The 13,642-nt window shown below is 38.3% G+C and overlaps 1 protein-coding gene across 2 annotated transcripts; it reads left to right on the forward strand.

Annotated features, from left to right (window-relative positions):
- The first annotated feature begins 2,881 nt into the window (after positions 1 to 2,881).
- On the forward strand, positions 2,882 to 12,738 carry LOC590442 (protein LSM12 homolog B). Of its 2 annotated transcripts, XM_790047.4 has the most exons (5): positions 2,882 to 3,060; positions 8,558 to 8,694; positions 10,158 to 10,267; positions 10,947 to 11,067; positions 12,667 to 12,738. In XM_790047.4, the coding sequence occupies exons 1-5, from the start codon at positions 2,907 to 2,909 to the stop codon at positions 12,703 to 12,705; spliced, it is 561 nt and encodes a 186-aa protein (XP_795140.2). In that variant the 5' UTR covers positions 2,882 to 2,906; the 3' UTR covers positions 12,706 to 12,738. The 2 variants fall into 2 exon arrangements, with proteins under 2 accessions (XP_795140.2, XP_011677539.1); XM_011679237.2 differs by lacking the exons at positions 10,947 to 11,067; positions 12,667 to 12,738 and adding an exon at positions 10,827 to 10,937.
- Positions 12,739 to 13,642: the final 904 nt, after the last annotated feature.

Raw genomic sequence — 13,642 nt, forward strand, 5'->3', positions numbered from 1 at the left:
TTGAAGATGGGATAAACTTTATCTCCCTCTTATTAAGAAGAAAACTATTTGGCCTACAATTTTCGTATCGGCTAAATGAGGTTACTTTTGTATAACTTGTCTGTCCAATTATTGTAATTATCTTTACAATATTATATAGCGGATCGAATTGACCTGCCCCGATGAAATGAACCCGTTCTGCTTTCTCAATGTTTTCAAAGTATACGTGGCCATTTTACGCTAAATTAAACATTGTCATCAAATTTGAGTTCGTTGTAAACCACCTGCAAAATTATTGGTATTAATCGGGACCAACCGCCCAATATTTTGATGGTAAAGGAAAGAAATACAATAAAAACGGCAAGTTAGATTTCTCATCAACGTCATAATATTTGCTCCTAAAATCACCGCGTTTATAATGAAGAATAAAATGCGGAGCATAACCCGCGGGCATTGTGAGTGAAAACACTTGGGTCGCAAGTAGCGCGTAGCCTGCATGGCGTTTACGTGTGATGCAAGAGTTCCGATTTCACTCATAATCATAATTGTATTCTCGTTTATTAATGAAGGTGTGTTCATAACGTTTAAAAGAAACACCCCCTAGGTGCCGAAGAAAGGCAAGTTCAAACTACAGTATAAGTCATAAAAAGGAAACCGAGATTAGACCCTAAATATCGGTGCAATCATTTCATCAAGATTTAGTCAAAGAGAGATGGCATGTAATGTTTTCTTTAATTTCATACCTTGGTCAATAAAATCCAGTGACGGAGAGATGTAGCAGTTCCCCGATTCATGTTAATTTAGCCTAAGTGATGCCCAAGCTTTGAATAAAATGGGTGGTAAACGCAAGGTTGCTTCAATATTTTCTATTCCAAATAAATGCCTCCACGCCTGATGAAAGCAACTTCTGAACACAATCCATCTCTTGCAAGGGCGATTTATGGCATGCTTTCATTTGAAAGAATAGCCAGTCCTCATTGTCATCCGTAATCGCATTTTGACGAGCAGCTATCATAATTGTTAAAGAGAACTGTATAAACTTTTATACCGCTATAGCATATGTCAGCAAATTTTGAATGCTTTTTAAGATATCGGTGTTTGAATACGGGTATCCTTTTATTGACTCACTCTGTACAGGCGGTTTTAATCAAGATGTCTTTGGATGGCGATTAGACCGCCCTCTAGGTGGGTACGGAAGAAAGGGAAAGAGAACACAGAGAGGTTGAAAGAAGTATGTCAGTGGCATTTCAGGGGGAGGGGTGGGAGCATGGGGGCATCTCCTGGCAAAACCCAATACTGTATATCCGAGGAAATATCAAGTATAAAACGAAAATGTCCTGCAGTTTATTTCCCCAGCATAATAGTTAGACTCGAAAGAGCACTTGAAAATTGATTTTAATCAGAGAATATTTGGGGCCTAAAACGCATTACGAAAACCTGCTAAGCTTCTTTCCAGATGATTTTGTGCTAAAAATGTACCGCTAAATTATGACGACCCAACCTTTTTTGTGTCAGAGAATTGCAGAAGTGCCCCCCCTTCAAACGATTTGTTATGTTATTCTATTGTTACAAAATCTTCCTCTCATAATATTATGAACCGCCCCACCCCCCTGCAACGATAATGTGCACAAATGAGATTTTGGAATCTCTCTAACTTTCTAACGAGGGAAATTTCAATAGCCGTGACCATGACATACTACCATGGACTATGACGTAATCCGAACGCTATGTATATGAGACAAACAATATATGGTATTTAAAGCCCCAGTGTCCTACTTGTAGCTACTTGCTCCCTCTATATAGAGAACTTCCCCAGTCGGTGCCTGTTGGTCCCCCGTGATCCCCTTTTCTTATGTTAGTTGAGAGCTGAGTTAATGAGCTGTGTGGTCTAATCCCTTCTGGCCCAGTAGTGTTGACGGTCATTAAATTGCCCTTATTAAGCTGATTTTGCAAATGTCTTTACGCTCGACAGGTCTATCTTGTTATTATTCCTCGCTCATCGAAGGGTACAGATTGATTGAATTCGCGGTGTTTGGCATGACGATAATCTACATTTGCCTCTCTCTACACATGTGTAGTAAATAGATAACCAGTGGGAAGAAATTTCTTGACAGTTTCTGCATCTTATCATGGTAGCTCGGCTTAACTGGGGGCAATAATTATGTTTGCAGGCCCTCAGGAAGAACAGTATTAATACTGATGAGGCTACCCTGGAAAATAAGACAAGTCATACTATTATAAATATCATTAATTTGTTCGTCTTTATCCACTGCGAATCAAGATGTATAGCTCATTCACCAATTGAATGCTTTCGATACTCAGTGCGGTATTCGGGGGTTGCAAGATCACGTCCTAGAGATTTTAAAAAAATCTTTCTCTCTCTCTCTCTCTCTCTCTCTCTCTATCTCTTTCTCGTCCAAATACTTCCCTCTCCCTCTTCCTCTCTGTTTCTAAATATTATCTCTCTGTCAGTCGACATTTTAAATGAAATTTTTGAAAATTCGCATTTTTGCCTAGACATAGACCTGACTTGGTAAGCGCTAGCTTAAACATTCAGCAAAACACTCACCAAAGAAAAATGCAAACCGTTTTTTTTTATCTCTTTAGTTCTTCAGTGGAAAAAAGTGCCCAATTTCGACAAAATTATAATAGACAAGTTCCATATATCAATTCAACTCAAACCTATCCCTTGTTTCATACGCTAGAAACAAACCGGATGGTCTCATATCATGCATGATGATTGATGACATAGATGTACATTGTCTTATCATCAATGTTTTCATTTTATCATCAATAGTTTTGGTTTTGGTTCTACTGTTGAGGAATTTTGCGCAGTTCATTCCAGACGCCATCTCCCGTCCATAGTAGGAACAACAATAACAATGACAGATTTACAATGCGCATGCGCAATACGAGCATCGGAGAACATGATTATTTTCAACATGGCAGCAGGCTCCGCTGGGGAACCGGGTCCTCCACCGTGTAAAGTCGGCGATATCGTTACTTGCAAGAATTGTCTTGAAGTTAATATTGAAGGAGAAGTTTTGGCCTATGATCCGACTAGTCGACTGCTCGCCCTGAGTATCCTTTTATTTGCAAAATGCGATTTGAAAATGACGTGTGCTCAGTCCAGATGCACGAAAGCAAAGTTGGTGGTGTTACACAGTGCACACACAGTTAACTTGCATTCGAATCCTGATTCATTTTCTGGAATCACAACTCAGATTCTGTGCAGTGAACATGGTGAAAATCAATCAGAATTGACTTAATTTCAACTAATGTAGATCTATGCATCAAACCCGAACCCATATTAAGAAGAAGATAAAAGTGAAATACAAAATTTGTGTGAAAAAAAATCATTTTGGTATTGGGACTTTTCAGTTTCACTTTCAGGTTGTGGAATTGAATGAAACACCTCGGGCTCAAGAAATTATCAAAATCTGCCGAGAGTAAGACTCAAGAAAAGTGTCTCATTGTCTGTTTTTGTGTGAATATGACTTTGTATTTTGGTATGTGTGTGTGTGTAAGTTGGGATTTTACAGACTTGTATCAATTCTAGATTATGATTTACGTCTGGGGACCAAAGCCAAAGTGGCAAAGACTTGCCTTTCAAACTCAAAGTTTAATGTCACCATCCGAAAGATGTGACTCAGTTTCAAACCGGGGTTAGAGAGCTATTAAAACAAGTGAATCCTCTTCATCTTAACTGCCGAATACCCCCACACATATGAGATGAGCATGCGCACATGGAATCCGGTAGAGTTAGTGATAGGTTATGAATTAAATGTGCAGGGTATTCTGCAGTTGTTCCCATTTATACTTTACCTTTACCTTTACCGCAAATACTGGAAGAATGCTGAGACAGCAGTCAAGCTTCCAGGTCTATCTTCTTGTACTCGTACTCTTTAATAATAATTCTCATTATATACAATTTTTCATTTTAGATCTATACCCCAATTAATATTGTCTGCCCCATTATCCACAGTTCTCATCTTCTTCTTCTTGACTTCATCCAGGTTTTGAGAACTGTGTAGAGTGGGGCAGACAATATTACATGTAATTGGGGTTCATAATAACCCTGTAAACGATCATTGGATCGGACGCCAACACCGATCCGATCAGGGGTGATCGGACGATCATTTCCGATCGCTGATCACTTAAAATGATCTGGAAATAATCGGCAGAATATTTTTTTTTTTTTTTTTTTTTATGACGAAAATTTTCAAGTTTTTGGCTATCAAATGCTCAAAAAAAATTAATGGCTAGGATTATTTTGTCATTTGGAGTTGTTGGAGTTGTTGTAGACCATGTTTGTTGATATTTAGTGCCTTTTCATGACTTTGAAATTAATAATATTGGTCCAAGAGCAGAGGCAAAACATGTGGGCCGCCAGCTTGGATTATAATGCATACCTACATTATAATCCAAGATGGCTCCCGTATGTTTTGCCTCTGCTCTTAGACCAATATTATTAATTTCAAAGTCATGAAAAGGCACTAAATATCAACAAACATGGTCTACAACAACTCCAAATGACAAAATAATCCCAGCCAAGAATTTTTTTTGAGCATTTGATAGCCAAAAACTTAAAATTTTCGTCATTAAAAAAAAATAAAATACCTACATTATAATCCAAGATGGCGGCCCGCATGTTTTGCCTCTGCTCTTAGACCAATATTAATCATTTCAAAGTCATGAAAAGGCACTTAATATCAACAAACATGGTCTACAACAACTCCAAATGAAAAAATAATCCCAGCCAAGAATTTTTTTTTTTTTGAGCATTTGATAGCCAAAAACTTAAAAATTTTCGTCAAAAAAAAAAAAAAAATCAGCCGATTTTTTTAGTCGATCTTCCAATGCGATACCGATCAAAGGTGCGAGGTGTCGCTCCGATCTTCTGATCCGATCAGAGCCCCAACTTACAGGGTTAGTTCATAAATGTATCTCATAATGTATATCATAAATGCTTCAGTCTCTGATATCGACGGTTGTTCCGCTGAGATTGCATCTGGCTCTTCTGACCGCCTCAATACATGTAGGGTGTCTGGACAATTTTTCAATTTGGGATCATTTTTCACCATTTTTGTTTTATTTGTGAATAAAAAATATAATCAGAATAATACATTTCAAATTTCAAGACTCACCGATGTTTCTATCAAAAGATACAGCCCCTCCAAAACTCTGCAATATTCATAGCATTTTGGTCAGACTTGACGAAAAAGAAGTAAACGCAGAGTTATGTTGTTTTGTTACATTTAGCCAAACAGCTTGATCGCGCAATATGCATGCGTATGCATAGCGTACGCATGTTGCTAAGCTGAATGCGACACTAAGCACGTTGTCTACGCAATACCTCCACTAACTATAATGTGCATTCACTTCCGGGTATGAGAGCGCAATCTGCAAGCCATACCTCCATTCACTATAACGTGCACTGTGTTTTGGTAGGTTGACCCGGAAATATATCGGCCGGGTCATGTCATAGACTACCAGTTTGAATGGATGAACATACCGTTTCACGGTTCTGAGATAAGAATTGGATAACTCATACATGTACCGTAAGTACTGTACATGTAAGTCCGTAAATTTCGCATTTTGAAATAAGTAATAAAAAGTTGCATACCGGTAACTGTAAATAGGAGAAAAATATACATTTCTATCTGATTTATAAATCAGAAAATTAAATATTGAAAATCGGGGCAGAAACTTTCTGAGTAAAAAGAGGTACAGATATTGGCCAATCTAACCCCCCGGTGCGAGTAGTCTGGGATACCGTCTGTGTAAGGGGAATGTAAGCAAATGTCAGTTTTATTAAAGAAATGACCCATATCAGACGGTTATTTCTGTCTAATGCAGGAGTTGCTTTGTTCACAGAAGATCGTTTAAAGTGCTTTTCCAGGATGAATTTTAGGGATGCGGCATGTCAATCCAGGGCCTCTGCAGTTTGGGTGGGTAATGATCGACTCCAAGGAGGAGGAGATTTGTGGTGACAGTGACAGCCACAAAATGGTGAGGAACTGATGTGGTTGGTGTTGACTGCAAGTTCTTGATGAAGTCTTCCCTTTTGTCTTTATATAGCGGACATGCCCCTATCCAGAGCTGCCAACCATTTCGTTTTTGCCGGAATTACTCCAATTTTCCTCCAAGTTACGATATTAAGTTTTTTCTTCATAAAATACGTTTTGTAATAAATTTTTGAATAATTAAAAAAAAAAAAAAATTTAAATTTATTTATTTATTTTTTTGTTTTTACCACACGTCAAACAACTGCCCTTAAATGGTGATTTGATCACAAATTCAATAGAAAACTAATTTTTAAACATACTTGAAGAGAAAAATATTCTCAAAAGAAATGAAATGCCGATAATACAAAAATAACCACCAAAAAAATTACCTGCTTGTATGGAAAAAACGGCACGATGAATGAACATTTCTGCATTGGAAGTGTGTCGCGCGTGGTTATAAGTTTCTTTTTCATGAATTCCTTTTTTTGGCTTGAAATTCCTTTTTTTTTGCCATCATGATTCCTTTTTATGGTCGCACAAGGTTGGCAGATCTGCCTATCAGATGGTTGACTATTTCATCCGCTGTCAGGCAGGGACATGCTGGACTCTGTAAGCCATTTGACAAGGTAGCCAATCTTTGGTTGGTTCGGTACATGCCGCAAAGTATGGCATTTGATTGGGATGGTTTGTCTACTTATTATGGGGTTCTCCTGGGAAGAAGGCTAGCCAACATGTTGAGGGTTGCTTTGATGGATGTTGCAGATGCTGTATTTTCATGTCTGTGCTCTGAGAATCTGAGATGGTGGATTTGACTGTCTTCTTCCAGGAAAAATATGGGATTGGCGAATTGCAGAAGCTCCTGTATGGGTGGTAGCTGGTAAGTCGCTGAATGAAGCAATATACCTGGTGCTAGGATGGTGGCATAACGTTGGGAAGAAGACCCTGGATTCAAATCTGCTGTATGAGGAAAGCAGCAGTTGGTCGAGAAGTCTCAGTTGCTGGATATGGAGGCTGTCAGAGATACATGTAGGTAATAGTCCTGTGAGGAGCTGTTTTGCTTCGATAGCTACGGTGTGAGGGAGTCCGAGGATAGTTTTCACTTTTGAACATCTGGGTCTGGGCCCTGTCCAAGACTATATCATCTTAGGGATGCAGAACTTCTCTCATAGCCAGGATTGAGTAGATGTGAGGGGGTAGGCCCCTTCTGTGTGCCCCAACACCTGTAAGGGCGTACATCATTCTGTTACCAGTTAGGCCTGTAACCGATCATCGGATCGGGGGCCGATCTTGGATTATAATGCATGCCTACATTGTAATCCAAGATGGCGGCCCGCATGTTTTACCTCTTCTCTTAGACCAATATTATTAATTTCAAAGTCATGAAAAGGCACTAAATATCAACAAACATGGTCTACAACAACTCCAAATGACAAAATAATCCCAGCTATAATTTTTTTTAAAGCATTTGATGGCCCAAAACTTGAAAATTTTCGGTATTAAAAAACAAAAACAAATAACTCTGCTGATTTTTTTTGCCGATACCGATCACAGGTGCAAGGGTGTCGCTCCAATCTTCCAATCCGATCAAAGCCCCAACTTACAGGGTTATTACCAGTGGACATCATCCTGGCGCTGGGGTCTGATGGGCAAGCCGAGCGCATGATTCCAAGATGAGGGTGCATCTCCATCTGCCAGTCTGGGGTATCTCATTCCTACGGTAAAGGAAAGGAGAGGTTCTGGAGGATCCCATCATCACAATGGCACTCTTAGACTACAGGCGTTGATGGTGTACCGCCATTTGTACCCCTAGACCAACTCACATCTCCCTATGTGGGGTATGTTGGGTTAGGGCACACCAGTTAAAACGAGTGGTTGAAATATGTATGTGTATGGGGATAGCCTAGACTCTTAGAAAGCCTCTGGAAAATTATTTGGAATTCGTCCAAACTCACAGCGAAGAGATCTAAACGTCCAAAACACTTGTTTACTGCTTGCGTGCGGGCAGCTTTATTTTTGCTTACTGTCCAGACAAATGACACAATCCTCGGGCCATATTCTGCACCGAGCCGGGAGGACGCTCAGCCCAAGAGTTGTGACCTCAGCAAAAAATAAACCTGTCACATTGGCCATTGGATTGAAGAAATTTGCATCAAATAATGATTAACACTGTAAATATTTGTCAGTTACAACAGTGGCTAATATATGTTTAATAATATTCATGAAATGTTGTAGGCAAACTTGTTCAAATTACTGTTCAATCAGCCAACTGGTCCCGGGCATACATTTTGTGGGAATACAGTTTGAGAATTCCCAGACGAAAGTAAAGTACATGTACTTAACAAATATTTTTTCTTTCCACTTTCGCAAATAATTCCTGAAACAACTATACGATGTATTTTCAGAATGAAAACTTTAATCTGATCCAAAAGCTATTTGATATTGCGCCTTTTCCTTGCGGTTACAAAGCCCTGCACACACTGCTCCACAATGTTTGGGCCACTTATAAACAAAAGTTAGCCACTTCTTATTATTGTCATATTGTAGCATTATACCTTAACCATCGATGCCAGAAAAACCTCCCACGTCCAGTGAGAGAAAGAACTTGTGCGATATCTGCATTGTGAACCTCAATCTAGTGAGTGATTTCCAAGTCAAACACGAGAATGCTGAACCACCACGGGAACCACCCTCCCTTGACACCAACAAGGTAACTATATTTTTTTACGATGACCTGGGGTCATTTTCTCAAAACCGTTGTATGTCTAAACATCGCCTTGAAACTTGTGATATGAATTAAAGGGCGCGTTCAAGTCATTTTAAAAATCTAGAATCACAAATCAAACACCGTTTATTTTCAGCGTTTCATGTTTGCGTTTTTAAACACGTTTATTTTTACGACCAAAAAAAAAGAAAAAAGTGTTGCTTAAATGATGTATATCCACAAGTTTAGGTACACATTTGATGGTTTGAGAAACTGACCCTGTGTGATATTGAACTGTGGACTATACAAGACAAAAATTGAGTTTGGAGATTTCCCCCAAACCCTAGAAATGCCACTGTGACAAAGCAGTCCCTGTAAAATCATTTTTTGTTGCTGACTTGTACATTGTAAGGCATTTAATTTCTGAAAACAGTATCTTGGAACAAATTTCATTACCATTTAAAGAGAAAGTTGAGTTCTGGGAAGAGGTGAAAAATAGTTCGTGAGCATTATCATTGTTATTATGCAAGGGTGGAAGATAATCAGATAAAACATGTTCCCTGAAAAGCATGGCTCCTCAAATGCCTTCATATTCTAGATATGGCTTGTAACATTGTAAAATTTGGGACAGATTTTTTACGCTACGTATTCGTGTAGTCCCATATACATTCTTCTGTGTACAGTGCTTGTAACTTTACCAAGACTGGGCCAAATTTCTTATTATTTTGATGATTCCAGAACCTTGCAATACACATAAATACTTATATGCTAGATGATCAATCAACCTTTTCTGATCAATTCCACACCGTTTCTTTCACAATGTAATCGCATGACCAGAACTCAACTTTATCTGTAAGTTTGTGCCATCTTTATCAATGTGCATGTATTTAAATAGGCTCTTGTTATGTGATTACCGGTAGTAAGTTGGTAACTCTGAAGTTTATTGAATTCTTTATCTCTTGAGGCAGGATAATACTATTAAGTCTGTGTTCCAGTAAATATGAGTTAACACCCACCTTGCTCCTGACATACAACTTATTACTGTCACTCTACCTCAAGGTAACATTTAAAATGGTTTCTTAACTGATTAAAAAATAATATTTTTTGGACTAATTCCAGTTCATGGTTAACTCACATTGCTTTCAAGATACATTTTAATATGGTTCATCTAACAAAACCAGTGATGCCACATGTAATTGGGCAATAATCCATATCCATAGGATACCCAAATGGTTTGACCTTTGACCTTTGATCTCTCTCACTTTTCATTGCAGCTGAAGAGAAGAACAGACGAGAACATTACCGAAAAGATGATTCCAGAACCTTGTAGTACATACCAATACTTATATGCTAGATGATCAACCTTTTCTGATCGATTCCACAACGTTTCTTTCACGATGCAATCGCATCACCATAACTGGTCTTTATCTTTAACTCTAACATTTGACCTCTCTCACTTTTCATTGCAGCTGAAGAGAAGAACAGACGAGAACATTAGCGAAAAGATGATGTTGATCCAACTAAACAGCAAGGGAATCAGTAAACAAGGAATACAGCTATACCAAACCATCAAGAAGACGTGAGTGTTTTAAAGTTTTATTTTAGTTTTAATTCGTCTTTGTGTTGTACTGTTGTCTTCTTTACATTGTCTCACATTTTTTTCTTCTTTTTTTTTTGTGGGTATTATATCTAGGGTGATTCCGTATTAGAAAGAAAGGACCTTTTAGACATTTTCTACCCTGCTGACTAGTACCGAGTGAAACCTCCATACAGAAATACATGTACAGTACAATTGATAACAAATTATTTTGTGATCATTAAAGTGATACCCGAAGAAGGGAACATGAAATACATTCTCTTCACAATGGAATTCATATTTATTGCAGTAACTTTCACACAACTTGAAACTGTAGGTACTGGTTTTGCATGTGTTTGAGACTTTTCATTGTGCATTTTGACTATTGCAAATATGTTAGAGATGGATCTGAAAAATCATTTCATTTGTTGGAATAGATTCATGACACTGTCTGAAGATCACTCAAAATAAAAGATACATACCGAGATGACAGAAAAATATTTTTTATTCATTTATTTTGTTCATATAAATATGTATCTATAAACTGATCTCATTTGAGCAGATTGAAGTGCAGATGGGTTGAGGATAAGATGATTGTCAATGAAGATGACAGAAAAATATCTTTCATTCATATATTATTTTCATATAAACATGTATTTATAAAATGATCTCATTTGACCAGATTGAAGTGCAGATGGGTTGAGGATAAGATGATTGTCAATGAAGATGTTCACGTTATACCACCGTACACTGCTGCCTGTTGCTCTGGACCAGAAACTGCCGTTAACCACATCAAAAACATTGTAAGCATACATCGTACGTCTTGCCCCTTTCCCACATTGTAAACATATGACTGTGTTATACAGTGCTTCCTAATTTGACCTAATAAAGTCAGTCATCATAATAATAATAATAATCTCGATTTATACAGCTCTTAATACGGATTACCCTCTCTTAGCGCTTTACAGATATTATTATCTCGGTCAACGGATTCACTCACAATGTGCACCATCTCTACTCCCTGGCGATTATTGAGGGCGTATGGCAATTACTAACACAAATGCTGGGTCATCCTACCAAGCCCCTCTATCTCTCTTGGGTATTGAGCGGCAATTGTAGATTAAGCCTTGCCAAAGGACATTAGTGCCGTGTCGGGGATCTAACCTCGACCCTTAATTTTCGAGTCAAGAGTTTAAACCACTCGACTACGACACTTCTACGACGGTCATTTTGCCAAACCAACTCCAGACGTACTCCATTTGATGTACAAGTCTGGTGTCGGCTTCATCGGTGTGACCCGAGTCATTAGATAGACCCCAGTAAACAAGTAAAAAGTATTACTCTCCAGATATTTACTTTTTGATAATAGACTTCTTACCTTTACAAGCTTCTTATCAATAGATGTGCTATACAGAGATACGTGTATAGAGATACTTAACAGCTATGAAAACATTAAGCTTTCTCTAATAGTTCCACATTTTGTAACCCCAGTCCAGAATAGGTTGAATTTTGATGAAGAATATATTTCCTTTCATGGGAGCTCAGCTGATATGGCCGATAGATACTACAGGTCCATATAAACTTTGCTTTATTGCATGATTTGGGATTCCGTGATGAGTTTTTTTAGTTGATTAATTGTTAACATACATGTGTACCCTTAAAGGCATCGTTTAACAATGTTAAGTCTGAGTTGCATGGCTCTATGTGTTATCAGTGTCTGCAATGTGGTGTAATATTGAAGCCCTAAAAAAATGATCAATAAATGCCTCAAAAAAGTAAAAATCTTTGAGTAAAAATCTTTGAGTGACCGGTTTTACCATACTTGTTTTCCCCAATAGACTGTAGTGTTATGAAAACCGTTTGGCAAACGGTCTTCAATATTTGTAATTCCAATAATAAATATCGTGATAATCAGACAGGCAATCGATCGGCTTGTAAAAGTCATGGCGTTCCTGACTGACTTATAGGTTTATAATTATGATTGCAGCATGATCTAAATCCAGGATTTTGTTTTATAATCTGAGACAAAGTTACCGGATCCCCTTAAAGAAGTCTTTGCAGAGTCCCAGGTATTAAAGCTCGAATACAAAGCTTTCTCACCCAGACTAAAGGCAAGCTAAAGCATTGCCCCACCTATTGTCTCTTGAGTATGTAGCTTTCTCACCCAGGCTAAAGCTAAATCATTGCCCCCACCTATTGTCTCTTGAGTATGTAGCTTTCTCACTAAGACTAAAGCTAAAGCATTGCCCCACCTATTGTCTCTTGTGTGTGTAGCTTTCTCACCTAGGCTAAAGCTAAATCATTGCCCCACCTATTGTCTCTTGCATGTTGCTTTATCACCCAGACTAAAGCTACAGTCCTGTCCCACATACTGGATTTTGTGTATTTTGTTTCTTTTCCAGATCGAAAAACACATCAGAGAAAGGAAGGGTTCATTATGACAATAGGCCAGACAGCATGACCATTGGGAAAAACAAACAAACAGAGAGGCAAGAAGATGGGGCAAGTGGACCAGGGCTAACAGGACCAACACTCGTGACAGGGAAGTGAGGAGCCATCGGGCAAGTGGATTACGACAGGGAACAGTACAGCAAAGAAAAAGGAGAGTATGTGCGTAGACGTCAGGACAAGTGCAGGTACATGCTGGAAAGAACAATGAAGCTTAGCAGTGACCAAAGGGACTGAGGATCATCACTTATACCTAGGGCAACTGGGACAACCAGGAATACTTAATGTGCACCAGCCAACAAAATGAACCATTCTTCTTATTTTTGTTTGTTTTGGAAATGTTTTCTAATCATCTGTTTGGAGCCAGAAGGGCATTAAAGGTACTATGTCCCATTTGCAGGCCAAAAAAATGAAAAGGTTAAATACCAACGGCATTTGAAAGATAATACTAGTTTAGAACTTCCCTTTAAAAGGTGGGGCTTGAAAATGTCGTCAAGTGGGAAAATAACGACTATAAGTTGTCGAATCGACTTAGGAGCTATAGAGCCAATAAGTAATAGTCTTGATTTTCAGACCATTGTACTGAATTGTCATACGTTTTAATGCCGCGCAAAGATTCAATCAGTTTAATTTTGGCCATCACAAGAAGTGGGTTATGTTGATGTAGACAAATGCTCATGTACCCTTTACAGCTCATTTTATGTATTTTATTATCAAAGAAGGCAAAAAGTCACTCAATAGTGTCTGACGGTGAAGTCTAGCAAGTAAACAGGTTTCCTTGCATAATTTGAATATTAGGACAATGCTAACATTTAAATTTCACAGATAGGACATACACAACATATTCATAATTCTTGCAAAGTTCTACATAATTTGAGGTTGGCTGCAAAAGGGACATAGTACCTTTAACTCAGAAGAAAGAAAGACCAC

Source organism: Strongylocentrotus purpuratus, unplaced genomic scaffold, assembly GCF_000002235.5.
Source record: "Strongylocentrotus purpuratus isolate Spur 01 unplaced genomic scaffold, Spur_5.0 spur5_scaffold_19, whole genome shotgun sequence".
NCBI classification, from domain to species: Eukaryota; Metazoa; Echinodermata; class Echinoidea; order Camarodonta; family Strongylocentrotidae; genus Strongylocentrotus; species Strongylocentrotus purpuratus.